The sequence below is a fragment of the Copadichromis virginalis genome, linkage group LG4, assembly GCF_057382275.1.
Source record: "Copadichromis virginalis isolate Kocher_CV1m ecotype Utaka linkage group LG4, C_Virginalis_male_GT1.1, whole genome shotgun sequence".
NCBI classification, from domain to species: domain Eukaryota; kingdom Metazoa; phylum Chordata; class Actinopteri; order Cichliformes; family Cichlidae; genus Copadichromis; species Copadichromis virginalis.
Window position 1 is genome coordinate 31,457,884 of NC_140621.1, and position 19,154 is coordinate 31,477,037.

Here is a 19,154-nt window from a genome sequence, read left to right on the forward strand (position 1 = left end):
CATAAGCAAGTAAAACAAAATGCCAAATGTATATTAATATTTCTGCTTAAAAGCAGTGTTTGAAAAAATCCTTCTGAATAAAAATTTGATTTTAGTTTTATATTGTGACTCTTGGAGTCGGTGTAAACCTAGTTTGATTGGAGTTTAAGTGTGTTTTACTCCACTGAAACTTTCATGTGGTTATCTCTGTGCTAATGAAATCATGAAGGCTCAAAATGATGGAAAAAATGTGGCAAATTTCAGCCCATATGTACTTCAAGAACCTGTAAATCTTAAAATGATTTATGATTGTGATAATAGTCAAATTTAGCATGCCTTCCCTAATGAAGTGGAGATACCATCTAATTATTCTGAGAAGGTTTTTAGATTGATTTATTTGAATCAGTGTAAAGGAGACAAAGTAGGAGACTAACAACATAAATATCCGCTGTATTTTTATTTGAAAGTCATATTTACAGTTGTTCTCCTCTTGCTCTCTCAAAGTGTGTGTCTTTGTGTCTTTGGCATTGATTTTCCTCATTAAATAAGCCTCAAAGCCTCTGGACTTCTTTTATGCCTTAATGCTCTAAGCTGTAAGACAGACAGAACAAGGACTGATGGAGAGCAATAAAATGAGATCCTCACATTTTGAATCAGACCACCAGACTGAGAAGATAACACCTCCCACCTGCCAAATGCTGATAAATTCTGCAAGCAGCCCAATCCAACAGCCACATCATCAGGTAATCACATCGTTTAAAGGTGATGCATTTTGGAAAAAACAACCTACTGACACACAACTATTAATGACAGGATGATGCACCATCAAGCTGGTTGCCACCTGACCAGAGGAAACTAGCTTGATGTCGTTAGCCTTAAAAGGAAGTCTTGTTTGGTTAGGATAAAATTTTAAAATGATCATCTACAAGTTAACAAAATCAGGAGAAAGATATGAAACCTCTTTTAATGTCACAGATGCAAAGACACAGTGAACAAGGAATAATACTTCTAATTTTATGTGCACTACACATTAAGAGATACATTCCAAAAACATTCACATAGGCCAAGTGAAAGACACTCGTTGCTACTTATTTCTTGTTATTTTAGCGATTAATTCAATTACGTTTTATTTTATATAACTCAGAATCATAAACACAATATTTTAGCTTTACACATTCAGTGGGTCTACTGTAATTTGATTGTGCAACCACAATTCCCTGCTCACAGCGGAAAATGCACAAAACCACATGTAAAAATGTAAGTAGAGAGAAGTATGTTAAGTATATAGATCGAACCACTTGTGTAGATCTAGAAATACTTCTAATTGTTTCTCATTGTCGCTTTTGTGTGGCAAAGGGACCCTTTGGTGGCCCAGTTCTTGCTTTAAAGGGTCTCTATCCAAACTATGTCAGCAGAATGTCCCTCAGATTGACTGAGGGATCAATACTGTAGGGGTCAAAGAATTCTGGGTTTTTCTTTGTTAAAAATAGATTTTTACCAAAGTCCTTCTAAAGTCAAGCCAGTTGGCAGTCACCTTTAAACACATTCAGAGACTTTGAGTTCTATTTTGAAGTATTATCAAAATTAAATTTAATGTCACTAGTCATCTAGGCATAAAAATTAAAAAATGTAGAATCATGCTTTTCACATGAAACTGTACTCTTACTTTTTATTTAGTTTTGGACTTTTGTTTTTGTATCAGACTGTTTATTTTCCATAGTGGCTTACAGCTGACTGTAACAGATGACTGACAGTACTAATGAAAAGATGCACAAAAGCCCTTTGTATTATTCGTGCGCATTTCACCACATTGAAAGACCTTTTTATCGTTTTATTTCGTTTATTAAACACACACTTGTGTGTGTCAGATTTTTGCTTGTATTAAAAGCCTCAACTTCAATTAACTAAGATGCATAACTAAGATCAAAGTGTGGTTTTAGGGTTTAAAGTGCAGTTCCACGTCGGCACACTGGATGGCGCGCTTTGAGCTTTAATTTAAATCTTCATTGATGCCATTGTAAAGTGCTGTAGGCGGTGCCTAAGAATAAGACGGACCCAGTGTGTATCCAATCAGATGCGAATATTGGGGAGCTGAGGTCTGCGATTGACCAATCGCTTTTTGAGAAACGTGTGAAGACCTCGGTTTGATTCACCCTCCTGTGTTACCGTAGACGCTTCGCTAGAAACGGCCCTCTTTTAAAGTTCCTGGGGGAAGAGTGGGGCGACCCGGACAAACCGAGGGGAAAAGGGCCAAGATCGAACTCAGGGGATAAATATTTACACAGATTTCAACACGGGAGGATTAATATTAAACCGGACACAAGGTTTGACGTGTTATCTATTTTCAGGTTTGATTATTTAGCTAACGTTTGCTCACTAGCCAAGGTTCAGTTTTGCTGCTGCTAGTTTATGATACTTAGCTAATAGCTACCTAGCTAGCAGAAGCTCGGTTAAGCTCATTGACTGTTTTTTGACATTGGTCGACTAGCAAGTGTGACTCATTCAGTGAATTACGACATTATAATTTGAGTAACTCTCAGCGTCCATTCCCCATCTTTCCCTCACAGAAATCTAAGGTGAGACACAGAAAACCATCGTCTTGAGCCCGAGAACGTCAGAAAATAAAGAAAATGGCGGAGCCGGACAAATTAAACATCGACTCTATAATTCAGCGTCTCTTGGAAGGTAAGGAGGATCAAATCCGCGTCACAGCCAAGTGTTTGTTATATTAGGGCATGTCTTGGTGGCAGTGAATTGTGTACATCATGTAGGTCAGCTGCAGTTAAAAGCGGACACAGTGTGTTGTAGTAGCCTACTTAAGATCGCTCTACTCTCAGGCTCGGTGGCTGGTTTTGGATCAGCGGTTGAAACCAAAACAACAGTGCTCTTTATAGATTGTTTAGCAAACCGTAAAGATTGGGGGTGCTGGTTTTTTGTTTTTTTTATATATTTTTTAAATTTAGATGATTTGCTGTCGTGCTGTCTACAAAAGAAGGGAAACGCGTGACGTTATAGAGTGCTGTAGAATTGGAAAAGATGAGCATTACTCGCCTATTTATGCAAATTACGCATTCTGATGCGCTATTTGCGTAGGGATATTGTGCTTTTACCTGTGTGTTTTTTTTTTTTTTTTTTTTTTTTTTTTTTTTTTTTTTTTTTTCTTCTGAGTTTATGTAGGGGAAATGATCAGACTCGGTAGCCGTAGTGGACTATTTCCATTTTACGTGTTAATTCTCTTTGAGTAAGAGTAGTTTTATTGCTAATATATATATGCTTTAGTGATATATATCTATATCACTAAAGCACTTCTGGATGGATGCAAACTGCATTTCGTTGCCCTGTACCTGTGCATGTTGCCCTGTACCTGTGCATGTGCAATGACAAAGTTTAATTCTATTCTATTCTATTCTTTTGCAGTCAGCCCCTTCCCCACTAGAGTTGTTGAGTTATTCAGAACGAAATGCAGATTTTGGTTAGTTGGTTTCAGTTAGTTTCCAGATGGGGTTTTCTCATTGTTCACGTTCTTTGTTTCAAAAATGTTTGGTTTTAGTGTCTTTTAGCTTTTTTTATTTTTTTATTTTTTTTATATTTATTTTACTGTGGAGGTTATTTGTCAGGGATATTTTCAGAAGTTCAGAATGGATGTCAAAATTAAAAGGTATCTGGCTCACACTACGTGAACCAAAGGTTGTGATAACCAATTTGATCAAATTGTCAACGACTAAAAAATGAGGATATACCTTGTTTTTATTTCAGTTTGCTTAAATGTTTCTTTACAACTGGTTTTACTTTTGATTTTAGTTCTAGTTGATTATAATAACCTTGCCTCTCACTGGCTTGGCTGGACTGTCTGAATTTTTGTTTTTTTGCAACTGCATTTTTGGAGTTCGTTTGTAGTCTGCTTCCCTGAGAGACTTGTTAATGAGCTGTACAAACAAAAATGCTCTGATTGGGACGTACTCCATGTACTCCATGTAATGGTTATTTAAACAGGTTAGGATGCCTCTGTACAAAAGACATGCACTTTAGGAGCAGACAGGTGCATACTACAAAGACTAGATGTTCTCAGGTCACGAAAGGTATGTGCAAGACAATCTGCAGATACACAAATATGAAGAATGTGCCTTTTATTTTGTTGGCCAAGTATTTAAACTTTTGCCTTAGATCACATGTGAGGAAAAGGGCAACCAATAACTTGAATCAAGTTACAGCAACGACAACATATTTTCAAGGTAACATGAAGACCTGTGTCTCTTGTTTTTTGTTTTATAATCTAAAAGTGGTGTTGAAACAGAGTTTCAGCTGCCCTCAAATGGCATCAATAAGTCTGTCCTCCATTTCAGTGTAAAGTGAATTTCCACAGGTGTTTATAATTTCCTGGAATCAGGATTTGCCTTGTTTTATATTCATTTACATGGTCTTCGTATGTAATTATGCAGTGGTAAAACAGATTTGCATTTGGTATAAACATACCATGAAAGATGCATTTAATGTTAGTCTGCAGTGGCAATAACTAGGCCTAATTTAGAAGTGCAGTTTTTTTTTAGAAGCCTTGTAAAATATATTAGGGATGTTATGATACTTGGAAAAATTATAAATATAATTTATATAAAAATACAGATTATAAATGCCTGGAAAACTGTAATACTCAATAAAATGCTTAATACTGTTTTTGATACCATGAAGTTCGAACCATACAGACAGCCAAAACAAACAGACAGTGAGATAACTGTAGGGTGAGCGTGTATGGCAAATATTTCAAGATTGGGAATTTAAAAAAACAAAACAACAAAACCTATAATTTAGGTTGTCTGAGGTATCGCTGTACGTCCGAGGACTTGACAGCATATTTCTGTTGCTGAACAAATATAGCGGGTAAGGTCGGCTGACAGTTTCTTTTCTCTGTTTCAGTCTGCAAATTTAAGAGAACACAACATATTCAGACACACACAGTAATATCATCCTGTTAAATTAACATTGTTTATGTTATATGGGCTGGACTGATAACTTTTGCTGACTGGTTTCACATTAACATTATAATTTTATTATTAGCTACACTAGCTAGCCACCACCTTAATGATAACCTAACATGATGCTATTGTGGCTATTTAGCACAGATTTTATGTTTGATACCCTTCCTGATGCAACTCTCCCATTTATTTAGGCTTGGGAATGGCACTTGGAGTACACTAGCTTGTGGACCCCTCGATTCTGGTTTTGTGTCCATTGAATACTGGCTAATATTAATGTATGCACTAGCCAGATTAACATTAATGACTGTCTGATAATGGAAACAAAACTGACCTCTTGAAATTTTTCAATGTTTTTAAACATCAAGTACTGTTCAGCTGCTAGTGAGGGGAGGGGCTGTGTGTGCCCCTCTTCACCCTGCTGCCTTCTGGCAGGAGATAACGGAGCATTCGGGTCCTCACTGCCAGACTGCAAAACAGTTTCTTACCCCACGACTCCCGAACACTCAGTGACTGGACTGACACACACACACACACACACACACACACACACACACACACGTCACTACCTCATGGACTAATCTGCACAATCACACGCACACTATTGTACATCAAGTTACTTTTTTCACAATGCTCAGTCTTTTGCACAACTTACTGTCATTGTTGCACTTCTGCGTGTTAGACTGTCTGTTTTGTGGTTGGGTTTTTTGTGCAATTTTTGCACACTTGCACTTTATGTAGTCCTTTGTTGATTGTCTGTTATATGTAGCAGCATGGTCTTGGAGAAATGTCTTGCTTCACTGTGTAGTGTTCCACTGCAAATGGTTGAAATGACATTGAAGCCACTTGACTTGAACTGGAGGAGCTAAAGATGGCACTGTGGTATCAATGCTCCTGCAAATGAGTATGTAATCCAAAAGTAATTTTTAGTGTTGATTAGCATCTGACAGTCTCTTAAAAAAACAACAAAAAAAAACAAACAACCATACACAAGACAGTGCCGCAGTGAGATACCATCACTGCTGATAAACAGTGCTCTGTGATAGACTCAAGGGCATCAGTGTAAACAGTATCACCATAATCAAACAGGGGCAAAGTTTTGGATAGTACAGTGAAAGTGAAACAACAGCTCCATAAAGAAAAATGTGTTTATAATTAAAAAAAAAAAAGTTTTGTCTTCCATTTGGGTTTTAAAAGTGAGTGTAGCATCCTGCCAGAGTCCTAAGTGTTTAACAATATTGTAACAAACTGTTTCAGTGTTATTACCATAAAAGGTCAGTACTGTTTGGGACTCCTTGCTGCATTTGCTCCACTGCTGCTTTTAAGCACAGTACAAACTGCTTACGTCACTTCTTTGTTTCTCAAAACAAGAATTGCATTAGTATTAAAATTTATTGAAGCTATGTTCTTACTGTAAAATATGTAGTTGTTGTAAACAAATGTATTGCAATTGCATCACAAAAATCCCGAGACATTCCTGAAGCAGATATGAAGTAAGCAATATTCTGTGTTTGCTCTACATGCTAATTGTCCTGGAAATGCTTGCTTTAAATCTAACTGCTCACTGACAAATTTGTCGTGGCTTTAAGTGTGTGCGAAATAAACAGGACTGTTTTATCTTCACATCCGCGCTGTGGTTGTGTAATAGGAGCCCAGAGGACATCAAACAGAAGAATAAATGTACTCAGACCCAGCGGTACAGTTCAAACTGCGGTTAGAAGAAACTAGGTTGTGACCTCCTGTAGTTGTCCTTGCATGTCAGTGCACTGGGCACAGCAATTATGAATTTTCCCATGTGAAACTGCTAAAATGGAAAAATCTTTTTGTTATTTTGTCACTGGAGCAACATTAGAAGTGTTGTTTAGATTTTCATTTGTGTAGTAAAGGCTACTTCATATATGTATATAAAAATAGGCTTTGCTGCTTTTATTTTAAGGCCCAAATGTGTTTTGTGGCTCCATGCACATAGAAAAGTTATTGACCTCTGATATAACCTAGCATGACAAATCACAAAATTACTTCAGGGTGCTTTATGGATGAGGTAAATCTCTCCCACACAGTGTGATTCATTGAAATTATGCCTTTAGGGGCCACCTGATAGCCGAGTGGTTGGAGGCCTTACCACAGGGGTATAAATGACGTCAGTAGTCAGTCTCCAGTTTGATTCCCAGCAGGTCGAACCTTCATTCTCCACCACTGCCTTCTGTCTCTCTCTACCACTGCAGCTTTCCAAAAGATGCAAAAAAAAAAAAGTTCTTTTGACCAGTAAATTGAGAAATAACATTTGGGATAGAGTTTTATCCCAGGATCACTGCTGTTAATAAATTTGACCTTAGCCCTCAGTTTGTTTACCTTCTTTAAATATAGGCCCTGCATGATCAGCCTAAGCTGAGCTGGTGGAGGTGATTGGGATTATGTACAAATATGCATGTGCAGTCAAAGTACCTCCCAGAGAGAGTGTGCTTTTGTGGGCCATGCTGGCTGCTGCTGCTGCTGCTGCTGGAGTGTTTTGTACATAGATTGTTGTACTTGGGCTGTGATAAGACTGTCTGCCAAACAGAGGAGAAGGCAAACACGCCTGATAATGGCTGTATTTATATCCACTTATGTAACTACCGTGACCTTTTTTATCCACATTGGTGAGGATAACCACTCGTAAGCTGATATTTGTATTCTCAGCGTTCTGTTAAAGGCGGCAGACTCCCACTGCAGGCACTACATCAAAAGGTTGAGAAATTATCCTCATGCTAGTTCAGTCTCCCATGTGGACAAGGAGGTATCCCTGCTCCATGCTGGCTATGTTTCAAGACCAAACCAATTAAATGTGTTTGGGTAGCAAGTAGTTTCAATTGGATTACTTGCGTAGGTCTAGAGCTAACTGAACTCTTAGCTTGTGCTTCTAGTAGCATGCGTAGCAAGTGTGGCATCACGTAAGCTAGGCCAGAACAGCCGGCATTGAGTGAGGCAGCGCTGGGGCGATTCAACTGTTGATTCCAGCACCCCTGACATCCCCTCAGCTTTCTGCTGTGCTCCATCTCTTTGTTTTCCACTGCCTGACCAGTGTACTGGAAAGCCTTTTGTCTGCACCCCCTCATGATAAGCTTACTGTTGCCCACTGGCTTGTGTGGCTAACTTTGGAGTAAGCTCTGTCAGTGCTTAGCCTTCTGTAATCCAGGTTTAAAGTGGGAAGCAGCACTGCAGTATTTATATCTACTTTCACTGTTTTTAGTTGTCACTTCAGGACACTGCCATTATTCTCTGTCAGTCTGCTGATTTCTACTCTCTCCATCCCTTTTAAAAGTGTTCCGCAGCCACTGTTAAAACCTGGATTATTTTGATGTGAGATGGCCTTTAATTATGTCTCATGCTGTGTTTAGCAACACACAAGTAGTGGCATATCTTTGGAGGCTTATTCAAAGCCCATAAAGGATTTTTGAATTCTTTAAGTGTAGTTAATGTGGTACTGTAGTATGTTTATTTATGTTGGTCATTGTGTGGTGGTGTCTGCATCGCTTTTGGATCACAACTTACTGTTGGACCTGATAAACAATTAACAACAGCTACTTTTATTGAAAAGCAAAAAGTAGAGAAGTTTTCAAACAGGACTGCGTCTACACATTTCCTGTGTTATCAAAACAAGAAAAAGAACACTTACACTGGCAGAATACAAGCCATGTTATTAGCATGATGAGTAAGCGAGAGCTGTAGTAATAATCAGCTGTATTAATAAATATTTGCCTTCCTCTGCTTTAAATATGACCGTGATAATAAGGGCATAACATGGCTGCTTGCTCTGATCTTCATCTTCTGTGTGTTGCTTCGTGGATAACAGGATTATTTTTAAAGGTTATGAATGAGCCTGCAAAAAGTGTTTGACAACTTTACTGTTACAGCTCAGCTGCTTCAGATTCACTAGTCAGTACTTCTTAAATGTTTGGTCTTACTAATGGCAGAGAAATGCACTTTAACCACAAGGGTATGTTCCAAGTTTAATGAAACAACATTTTTAATACGGAGATCAAATCATTAGCACTGCTCTGGTGTCATTAGAATGGCATTTCATTTAAATGTGGCTTTGTGAAGTTAAATTGACTGACATGGGGCATGTTTGAAGTGGGTTTTTGACGAATTGCTTAATGGTTAGGACATGAAATTTGGGTTTTTCCTGGCACGAAATGGCCATTTGGGGTGATGTAATCATACACAAATGCGCAACTGATCTTTGTTACCTTACTCAACAGAAGGTCATCATGTTGTTTGTGGTCATTCTGCTGATTTACCTTTCGTGGAAGGTCTTGTTTTTGATTAGCCTTGATGATCTTTTTTTTCTTTTTCTTTTTGTGTTCACTACAAAAAGCTCGTGAACATAGGGTGAGGGTAGGGATGCAGATTGACCGGTAAATTGAGAACTTCACTTTTATGCTCACCTCTCTTTTTTACCATGTGGACTGGTAGCATCTGCATCGCTGCAGCTGCAGCACCATTTGTTCTGTCAATCTCCCGCTCCCTTCACCCCCTCACTAGTGAACAAGATCAGAGATACTTGAGCTAAAACCTTTGATTGTATCTACATGCCATATTGAAATTCAAACTTCTTAAAAATAAACCAGCCTACAGCTTTTTTTTTTTTTTTTTTTTTGTAATTGACAGATACAGTGAAGAAATGACAGGAAAGCAGAGGGAGAGAGAGACGGGGGAAGACATGCGGCAAGGGGCCGCGGCCCGCGGGTCAAACCTGGGCTGGCTGCTCTCAGCCGTACGGCACATGATCGCCTGCTCAATGCACCGAGCTAAACTGGCGCCCGGGTATCAGACTAAGTTAACAGTTTATCCGCATATTTTGATACAACTTCTGGAGGCTTGCTGCAGATTCTTCACGGTGTAAAACAAATGGCGGTGGATGGAGCAGATATAAAGTTTAGTCTTCTTCACGTTGGAGTTTGTTGATCGGGTGGTTTGATGAAGGACTCCTGCTAGCTTTTTTCCCGGCAAAGGTTTTAAAGGTGATCACAGGAACAGCGCTCCTGTTTTGGACACTAGATACACGTTTTTGGGTTGTTGTTTTTTTTCTTCTCACTCAGCCTGAGCTCACTGTCTCGGTAATGGCTCCGCCTCTTTGCTCTTCACTGTGTGTAAACAGACTCTGGCGCAGTGTTAAAACTCTGATAACATAACACAAAAGTGATGACGTTGCCAATGTTTTTTTGTTTTGTTTGGGGTTTTGTGTGTGTGAGTTTTTTTTTATTTTTTTATATAAATACTAGGGACTGTTTGACTCTGTATTCAATCGTTGCCCTTAAAGACGTTTGTATTGCAGGTCTGGGTGTAATGCTCACATTTACATCATTTGACACGTCAGCACACTACAGAGCCATGTGTTAATCGAAGCAAAGAATTTGTATCAGGAATTTTTTTTATAATCGAATTATTCGAAATACTCGATGAATCGTTGCAGCGCTACAAGGAACAGTTTAAATATAATTACACAGTTTTGGCTGAGCTTGTTTTGAGGTTCATCAGCAGCAGGCATAGCCATCTCAAATGTTTAATATTGTCAGAGAAATCCAGTGTGAAAAGGGCTGCCCTGCATTGGTTCGCTCTTTTTGGTATGTAAAAGGGAAGTGTTTATCTCTGAGCCGTTGTACACCTGACAGCCATTAAATCAGTACCATTAGAGAGAGCTCTGTTTACCTGCAGCTTGAATATAATTGTCACTCAGACTGTTGGAGGTAGTTGTTTCCATAAAGTATATTACTCTGTTCATTAGCCTGTGTAGAAATGTACTGGGTGGGAATGAGACTCCTCATTAGAAGGCTTATACAGTTTGTGTCAGGAGCTGCTTTGGCATCAAGCAGCACATGTACGAGCGGGGGTGTGATTGATTCTGTCGCCGATACAAACAAACCTGATTCCAAACTCCATCGCAAGCAGTCTTGTGTAAGTGTGCAGTGGACTGAATTGCAGATTAACATGGCATCACATCCACACCCTGCAGCTGGTGTGTCAGTGGACAAATATTTTGGTCTGAATCATTTCACACTGCCTGTGAGACTCCCAGATACTTTTTCCCCTCTTCCTGTGGCTGTCATTTACATCACACTCCTACCTTTTCTAGCATTAAAGCTGTGTCGGCGACTGTTTTATGTGATGTGGCTCCGACAGTTTGTCAGGAAAATTAGTTGGACTTGTTCAAGTCTTTATCATGACTGTGTGGTAAGTGTGAAAACACATGGCTGAACACACACTAGACAAACCTGCTGAATTCTTAACATCCCATCAGCAAAGGCTCTCTGTGACAGAAACTGAGTTTTTTGTTTTAAAAAATTTTTATTTTAAAAAAGACGCTAACCAGGATGGTCAAAAAATACACAATTTTTGGTCATAATTACTCAAGCTTTTTGTTTATCACATGGGCAAAAATAACAGGAAAACTGTTAGCACAGATTCTTTGTCTTAATTATATGCTTACTAATTGTTCCTGAACATTTTCATATCCCATGGACTTGTTTTGAGCCCGTTTACATATAATCAGGATTCCTGCTAGTCATTAAAGTCTTACCTGGAAGATAAAAGTTAAAAATTAGGTTTTCAAAAGCCTTTTTTTTTTTTTTTTTCTCACAAGATTGCTGTAAGTATTAAATTTGCAGATGCTCAACAATTTGATCCATTTGTTATCATGCATATCTATCATCTCTTACTATCTAGAACAACATGCTAACCTAATGGCATAATTACAGATGTCTTTTACTGGCTTGTTACCAGTTTGACACCACAGGCTGAGTGTAGATGTTGTCGCTACCGCTTTAATTGTGGCTCACTTTGTTGGCCATAAAAGTTACTCCCTATGCCTTAATTCAGCTTTAAGGGTACCTTTATAAAACAAATCCGGTTACCCGTACGGATCAGGAAGCCAAGTGTGCAGTGTTTGACATAACTGACCATGACCTGATAGGCTGAGGACAGTTTAAACAAAGTTGGTGGGGCAAGTTAAGTCACCTGCTGGCCTGTTCGGACCACTGACAGTTTTCACCGACCACTACTACGGTACTTATGAGTTGGTCTGTGAAGTAAACCGGTTTAAGCAACACTCACTAATTAATATCAATGTTTTTTTTTTTTGTTTTGTTTTCTTCCTCTTCTTGCCCTCGGTAACATGTTGTTATGTGCTGAACAGAACATTTCATAGTGGTGTGGAAAATGCAGCAGGAAGGTGACTGCTGCAGGACCCCACAGTGCAAGCATTTCACACATTTTCTGCTAAGAACAGATTAGGGTTTAATAAAAAGTGCAAAATTAAGCACAATTATTACAATTTTTTTTTCTCCACACAACAAGGTTGAAGTTGAAAAAAGCATCAGAGATGTCATAGTTTCTGGTTAAGCTAGCTAATCCGCTTTGATACAGTAAGCAGCAAAGACAGTGGTGCCACTTAGACGTTGAACACTGGTGGAGTGAAAGAAAATGTTTTCTTGGAAACATTTGTGGGGAAAGAAGCAAGAGCACTTTATCATTATGCCTGTTTAGTGAGATTAAAGGTGAAGAAAAGCTGTCTTGTGGGCTCCTCCCATCCACTGGAGGTTTGCTTTATGTTATGACAAAGCTAAAGAATTAAGAACAAGTTTTAAAAGGTGTGTGCAGATGAGCAGCTTGTTTCATTTTCCACCATGGTTAATTTTGGCACATTTTTCAGTTTAACTTTGCTTCATGTTGCAGCCTGTAGCAATGTGTCTACTCATATATTAAAAACGTAAAACACACTGATGTGGAAGGTCATCACAGGCCAGGCTTGTCATGCATGCACTGGTGGAAGCTCTGAGCAGTAATTGTTAAAGCCACAAACCATAGTCACGTCTTCAAATTCCTTGTTTTGTCTTAAAATTAGTCCAAAGTTCACTGCAGTCATTTGTTTATAAAGAAAACCATGTAGCACAGTTTCAGGGATTAACACATGGCTGGTTAGTTTAGTCGTTCTTTTAAACCTGGAATATAATTTGTTGTTGTTGTTGTTGTTTAATACTTTTTGTTAAGATGCATCTGATTTAATTTGGTGTGTGTGTGTGTGTTGGTGTTAGTGTTAACCTGGTAGAGGGCCCTTGATTATGTTTATGATACAGCCTGTGTCGTTGCTTTTTTTAAAAAAAAATTTTTTTTGAGACATTGGTTTTACAGCCAGTAGCGTGCCAATCGTTGCTTCTTCACTGTGCATATTTACAGTCCTAATGAAGTGTTTGCTATCTCTTTGCTGCAGCCACATTAGCGAGAAGGGGAAGTGGGTCTCACGTCCTCTAGCTTTGGTTTGAACTGCAGCCTAAGCAGAAACACATGCTTTTCGAGGTTGTGCATATCTAGCAATTTTCCACTGATCAGGTTTTCTCAGACGCTGCCTCTCGTTGCATACTTCACAAGCTCATGTTGTGGTGTTATGTTTTGGTAAGCATTTAAAAGTGTGTCTTGTGTTAGTACCGTGTTATTTCCAAAATCTGTAGTGTATTATTACCTCAAAATGATGTGTCTACCTGCTAAAGTGTCTGTTGGACTGGTCTGCTAACAGAATTTGTCAGCAGTTGGTTGGTGGGAGGTGTTAATTTTCCAATCTGGTGGTCTGGTTCAAAATCTGAGGATCACGTTTTGATTGTTTTACGTCAGTCTTCATTCAGTCTTATTTACAGATCTCTTCTCTTTGCGGTGTTGCTGAATCTCTTAAATTTCTCATCCCTGTGTGTGTGTTTTTTTTTTTTTTGTTTGTTGTTTTTTTTTTTAACCCCCTCTTTAGTCAAAGGATCTCGGCCAGGGAAGAACGTCCAGCTGACCGAGAATGAGATCCGTGGCCTCTGCCTCAAATCTCGTGAAATCTTCCTGAGCCAGCCGATCCTGCTTGAACTGGAGGCTCCCCTGAAAATCTGTGGTGAGTTTTAATTAACCAAAGGGGTTGGTGAGTTTCACAGGACAAAGAGATGATGTGGGTCTCAGAGGATGCACTTCAGGCGCACTCTGGCGCAGGAGAAGACGGTCATTATGAGAGGGTTTTCTCCTTGTTTGCTTGTCTGTAATTAACGCTTTTATCAGCTGATAAGCGTGGGCTGTTCTGGCAGAAGCAGTGAAAGCATGTTGTTTTTAAATTGCACATCTCTGCTGCCCCCTGCAGGTGATGTCCATGGTCAGTACTATGATCTGCTCCGGCTCTTTGAATATGGAGGGTTCCCCCCAGAAAGCAACTACCTGTTCCTGGGTGACTACGTCGACAGAGGAAAGCAGTCACTGGAGACCATCTGCCTGCTTCTAGCCTATAAGATTAAATACCCAGAGAACTTTTTCCTGCTGCGTGGCAATCATGAATGCGCCTCTATTAATCGAATCTATGGCTTTTATGATGAGTGTAAGTACAAAAGAGGCTTCTAAAAGGAAACCAAGGCAAATTTGCAACTTTAAATCTTGCATTAATTTTTTTTTTTTTTTTTGTTTGTTTTTTTTGGGGGGGGGTGGGGGTAGGTAAGCGAAGGTATAACATTAAATTGTGGAAGACCTTCACAGACTGCTTCAATTGTTTACCTGTGGCTGCCATTGTAGATGAGAAAATCTTCTGCTGTCATGGAGGTGGGCCTTGTTAATACGTGACTTTACGAAGCCTAAACCATTTGATCCAAGAAGCAAATGTTGGCACATATTTATGTATTTTTCAAAAATGTTTCCTCTCTCAGGCCTCTCTCCTGATCTCCAGTCAATGGAGCAGATCCGCAGAGTTATGCGACCCACAGACGTGCCTGACCAGGGTTTGTTGTGCGACCTGCTGTGGGCTGACCCAGACAAAGATGTGCTCGGCTGGGGTGAAAACGACCGTGGAGTCTCCTTCACATTCGGTGCAGATGTGGTGGCCAAATTTTTGCACAAACATGACATGGACCTAATATGCAGGGCGCATCAGGTAATGTTTACTAAATTCATCTTTGTATAGTACATTTCAGACTCATTGACTGAAGAAGTGTTCCCTTAATTCTTATTAATCACGATGCATTGTGTGGCTGTGTTTTAATAGGACTAATCAGAGGCATTTGTAGTGTTTTTCTTACCATATTTAAAAAAAATTTAAATGTCTTCAGAAAATGGGACGTGAACTGTAGATTATGAAGATGCATTAGCTAACTTCAAAGCTGTGACAAAAACATCTAAAACACAAACAAAAATAAGCCCCAGACCAAACAAACACTGGTGGAAATACTTATAAAGAAAACTGTGAGGGTGTTTCAATGTAGGTATGATATATTCTATTTTTTAACAATGCCTGAGTGACATAACATTAAACTATAGATCTGATTCTTGAATGGCACTAGCCTCTATTTTTTGTTTAATTTTTTTTTTTTAATATATAACATTGATGGTTTCCTTTTGGTCTTCAGGTGGTTGAAGATGGTTACGAGTTTTTTGCAAAGAGGCAGCTCGTCACTCTGTTCTCCGCTCCCAACTACTGTGGAGAGTTTGACAACGCTGGTGCCATGATGAGTGTGGATGAGACGCTCATGTGCTCCTTCCAGGTGTGGAGAACAGAACTAATAACTTTTCGGAAAACAAATTTGTTTCGTTTAGTAGTTTCACACTAAAATGATACAATATATGGCTCGCATATGTAGTGATGGTAGAATTTTAATTGTAATTAACTATAAAATTAGAGTTCACTGTGTGTGTCTGTCGATCTAATTGATTACTTCTTTGTCCATCTCACAGATTCTGAAGCCAGCAGATAAGAAATTATATCCTTACGGTGCTGGGGGAGGAATGGGATCAGGGAGGCCGGTCACCCCTCCGCGAAATTCAGCCAAGGCCACCAAGGCCAAGAAATAACACCCACTGGGTCCACTTCCCACAACCTGCCACCCCCTGTTGGCCCAATGCTTCTTTTTTGTTGTTGTTTTATTTCTCCTCCTCTACCTCCCAAACCTTTTGTCTCCCTTGTCACCAAACGGCAACAAAGAAACCAACTGTCCAGGGTTCAATCATGTTTTTTCTCACTAAAACTATTTTTAACTGTTCGTTTGGTTGACTGGTTGAATTTTGCGTGAATGAGTGTGTTTAAAAAAAAAAAAAAAAAAAAGTGAATGATGCAGAGGGAGCTTCTGTGTTCTGTACGTATGTTTTCTGCCTCCTCCTGTGTCCTGCGTTTGGTTTTCCTGTCATTTTGTAGAGGTGGGCTCTGCCCATCCTTCATATAAGCTCAAACCTTGCAGAGGAGGAGTAAAAAAGGGGTGGGGGGGTGGCTTAGCTGTTTACAGTAAGGCCTGCACTGTTTGATGTTAAACACAAGCTTTTGTACATCCTGTCTCTGAGGTCCGTGTATCTCTGTGTTATGTGATGGGTCGGGAGGGGGGTGCTGGGTTTTTGGGGATCAAGTTGCACGGTCATACGGTAACAGCACATACCACACACTGGGTGCACGGGTGGATATATGTGCAGGTGAGTCCTCGAATGAAATGGATTCACAATAATATATATATATATTTTTTTCTTTCCTCTTCCATTTTTGAAAACCAATGATTTCAGTCATGGATGTGAAATAGGTTTTTTTTTGTTTTGTTTTTTTTGTTTTTTTTTCTCTTCCTCTTTTCTCTGTAGATAAATGAAACCAATGTGGTTTTACTTTTTCTTTTTCTCGTTTTTAGTTCACTGAAGTTGAATAAAAAATAACCATTTATTTGAGGCATGCCATCATGTTGATCACTTTGCCATTGCTTTATGTTTGTCACGCATAATGGCTGCTTTTCTTTTCGTTTTTTTTTTTCTCTCTGTGGTACCTTGAATTGACAGGCGGTGTTTTATAAGCGAGACTTTCAAAGCGTAGAAGCTAGGATGTGTAAGTTTGGGTTAGTTTAACACCTAGTGGCATTTACACATAAGTGGAAAAATCGTGAACAAATGAACAACACAAATCTGGTTGAGCCAGACGTTGCTGTTTTTATCAAATAAAATCCTAAATGTTTATTTTTTTCTAATGATTGTTGGCTTCTGATGCAGCTAATGATTATTTTTGCAAGGCTGAGAGGACCAGGAAGGTAAATGACATCACCACGTGCAGTTAACATGTTGCACAAATAGGCGCCACTGACACTGCATCTGTATTGAACTTTGCACACGATACTTAAGATGCCTGCTGAGGAGATGAGAGATTCCCCCCCCCCCCACATTTTCACTCATTAAAAGCAACAAAAAAAAAAAGCAAAACATAAAAACAAATGGAGACGAGATGGTGATTCATTCACTCTAACCTTTCAAAATGCTCCAGCTGAGACCACTTCACTCTTTGTTTTCTATGATGAAACGAAGAGTGGGTTTATTTAAATGTAAAAACCCACACTGAATGGGGGTGCAAGCAAGTTTAGCTCGTGTTTTGCCAGTTTTAACACTGATATTTGAGAAGATAAATAAATCCAAGGGGGGCTGGATTATATTAAAGATAATCATGTGCAGTGAACTCTCAGTGAATCCAGCGTGAGGCTGAGCAGCTAATGCTGTGTGGCAGCGAGGTAGATGATTATCTACGCTTCTTAGATCGCTTTTTGTAAAATATGTTGCCCAGATTGTGGAATTACTTTTAATTGCTTGAGTGCAATCATTGCTTTGAGCACGTTCAGAATTTCTTCTCACTGAAAATTAAAAAAAGAGTCATAGACAAGAGTTGAGCATATGCTACTGGGTATTATTCAAGTGTACCACCTGCTGCCCCTCTTATGTGATCACCTTGACTTGATTCAGATTCCAGATTCATGAATTTTTAATGAGAACCATCTCTGTTACCTCCTAATGTTAGAGCTGGTCCAACCCCCACCCCCTCCGTGGCAAACAGGGTGTTCCCAGTGAAAGCGGGCCATAGTTCAGCGCAGGCTGTTGTAAACTGCTGGAGAAATCTCCCTGCAGTGTTTCAGGGTGTCTTACTGCCCTTTTCTGAAACTTTTTTTCTTTTTTTGCCCCGTTGCATCATTGGTCGGTCTGATTTCATTCATCTGTCCTTGCATTCTCATGTACACAAACAGTCACAGTCATCCCAGCCCCACTGCGATTTCTATCAAACCCACGTGGCTGTTAGAAAGCCGTGCGTGATGGCTTTTTAACAGGGGACAGACAGTGGGACTCTTAACTGCAGCGGATAGTGCAGAAAAAGGCTGGTGGGGGGAGCATCATTAGATTTCATCGTGTGCTCATGTCTGATTCACATTGAGTAATTTCAACTCAGGAAGTGAAATTTAAATATATTCAAATAAAATGATATGATTCATGTACTGAGAAAAATCCAAGCTTAGATGCCATTATTGCAGAATATGTGTACGTGTGAGTGATTTCAGTTTGTGTTCATATTTCAAAGTGGCTAAATGAAGCTCGGGCTTGGCATGCTGGTGAATGGTGCATGGTGGGTGGGTGGGTGGGGAAGCTGATATGATTTACAAAGATATCTGAAAATGTATGGAAATTTGTGATATTATAGGATAACAAAGGGTTTATACAAGGCTTGAGGCTATCTCCACAACAGTAAGTGGCTACTGTAAAACGGTCCAGTAAAGGCCACTTTCACTCCCATTTCATAGCTGTACAAATGCTTATGACTTTTTAAATTGCTTCGCTATATTTACAGTTGTTACCTCTAAGAATCGGCGCTTTCATCGCTTTTTCTCTCAGTCTTGGTTTTTATTGACAAATTTAACCCCAGATACTGCAAAGCTTCTTAGTCTAGGATTTTTTTAATCAATCAGGGATGTTTTGCACCATGCACTGTCGCTGGGTAGAAATAAAATCATTAGATTGTTACGATTAAGATAACAAGACAACGGATATAAATAGTATTTTTATTTGTATTTCATTTGTTTTCAAGTCGACCACGATTTGTCTCTGTTTAAAGGTAGAAATAAAATGGAATTTATACACTTGTGTCTGGTTTTCTTTTCATCTTCAATTGTTACTAAAAGCTTTCTGCAGGAAGACCAAAAGCAGCTTCGTTCGAGGGGAGCGAGAGCGTAATTTTTCCACGTCTTTCCTGCCTCAAGGCTGTTTTGCTTTATTTCTTTTGCGGGGGCTGCCTGTATTGTCTGTCAAACATTTGGAGGTTGAGTCAGTGGCACGGTTGGCCCATTTATCCCCCTGGATGTGCATTTACTTATTCATCTGACTTCAGCTGGCTCAGACGGCACCGAGAGATGCTTTACAAAATCAAAAGGAGTGTGACAA

The 19,154-nt window shown here is 39.3% G+C and overlaps 1 protein-coding gene across 1 annotated transcript; it reads left to right on the forward strand.

Annotated features, from left to right (window-relative positions):
- The first annotated feature begins 2,123 nt into the window (after window positions 1–2,123).
- ppp1caa (protein phosphatase 1, catalytic subunit, alpha isozyme a) lies at window positions 2,124–18,853 on the forward strand. The gene is made up of 8 exons (XM_085454918.1): window positions 2,124–2,303; window positions 2,547–2,664; window positions 13,723–13,854; window positions 14,095–14,325; window positions 14,439–14,543; window positions 14,648–14,871; window positions 15,344–15,478; window positions 15,669–18,853. Exons 2-8 carry the CDS (start codon window positions 2,610–2,612, stop codon window positions 15,783–15,785), a joined length of 999 nt encoding a protein of 332 aa, XP_085311044.1. The 5' UTR covers window positions 2,124–2,303; window positions 2,547–2,609; the 3' UTR covers window positions 15,786–18,853.
- The last annotated feature ends 301 nt before the right edge of the window (window positions 18,854–19,154 follow it).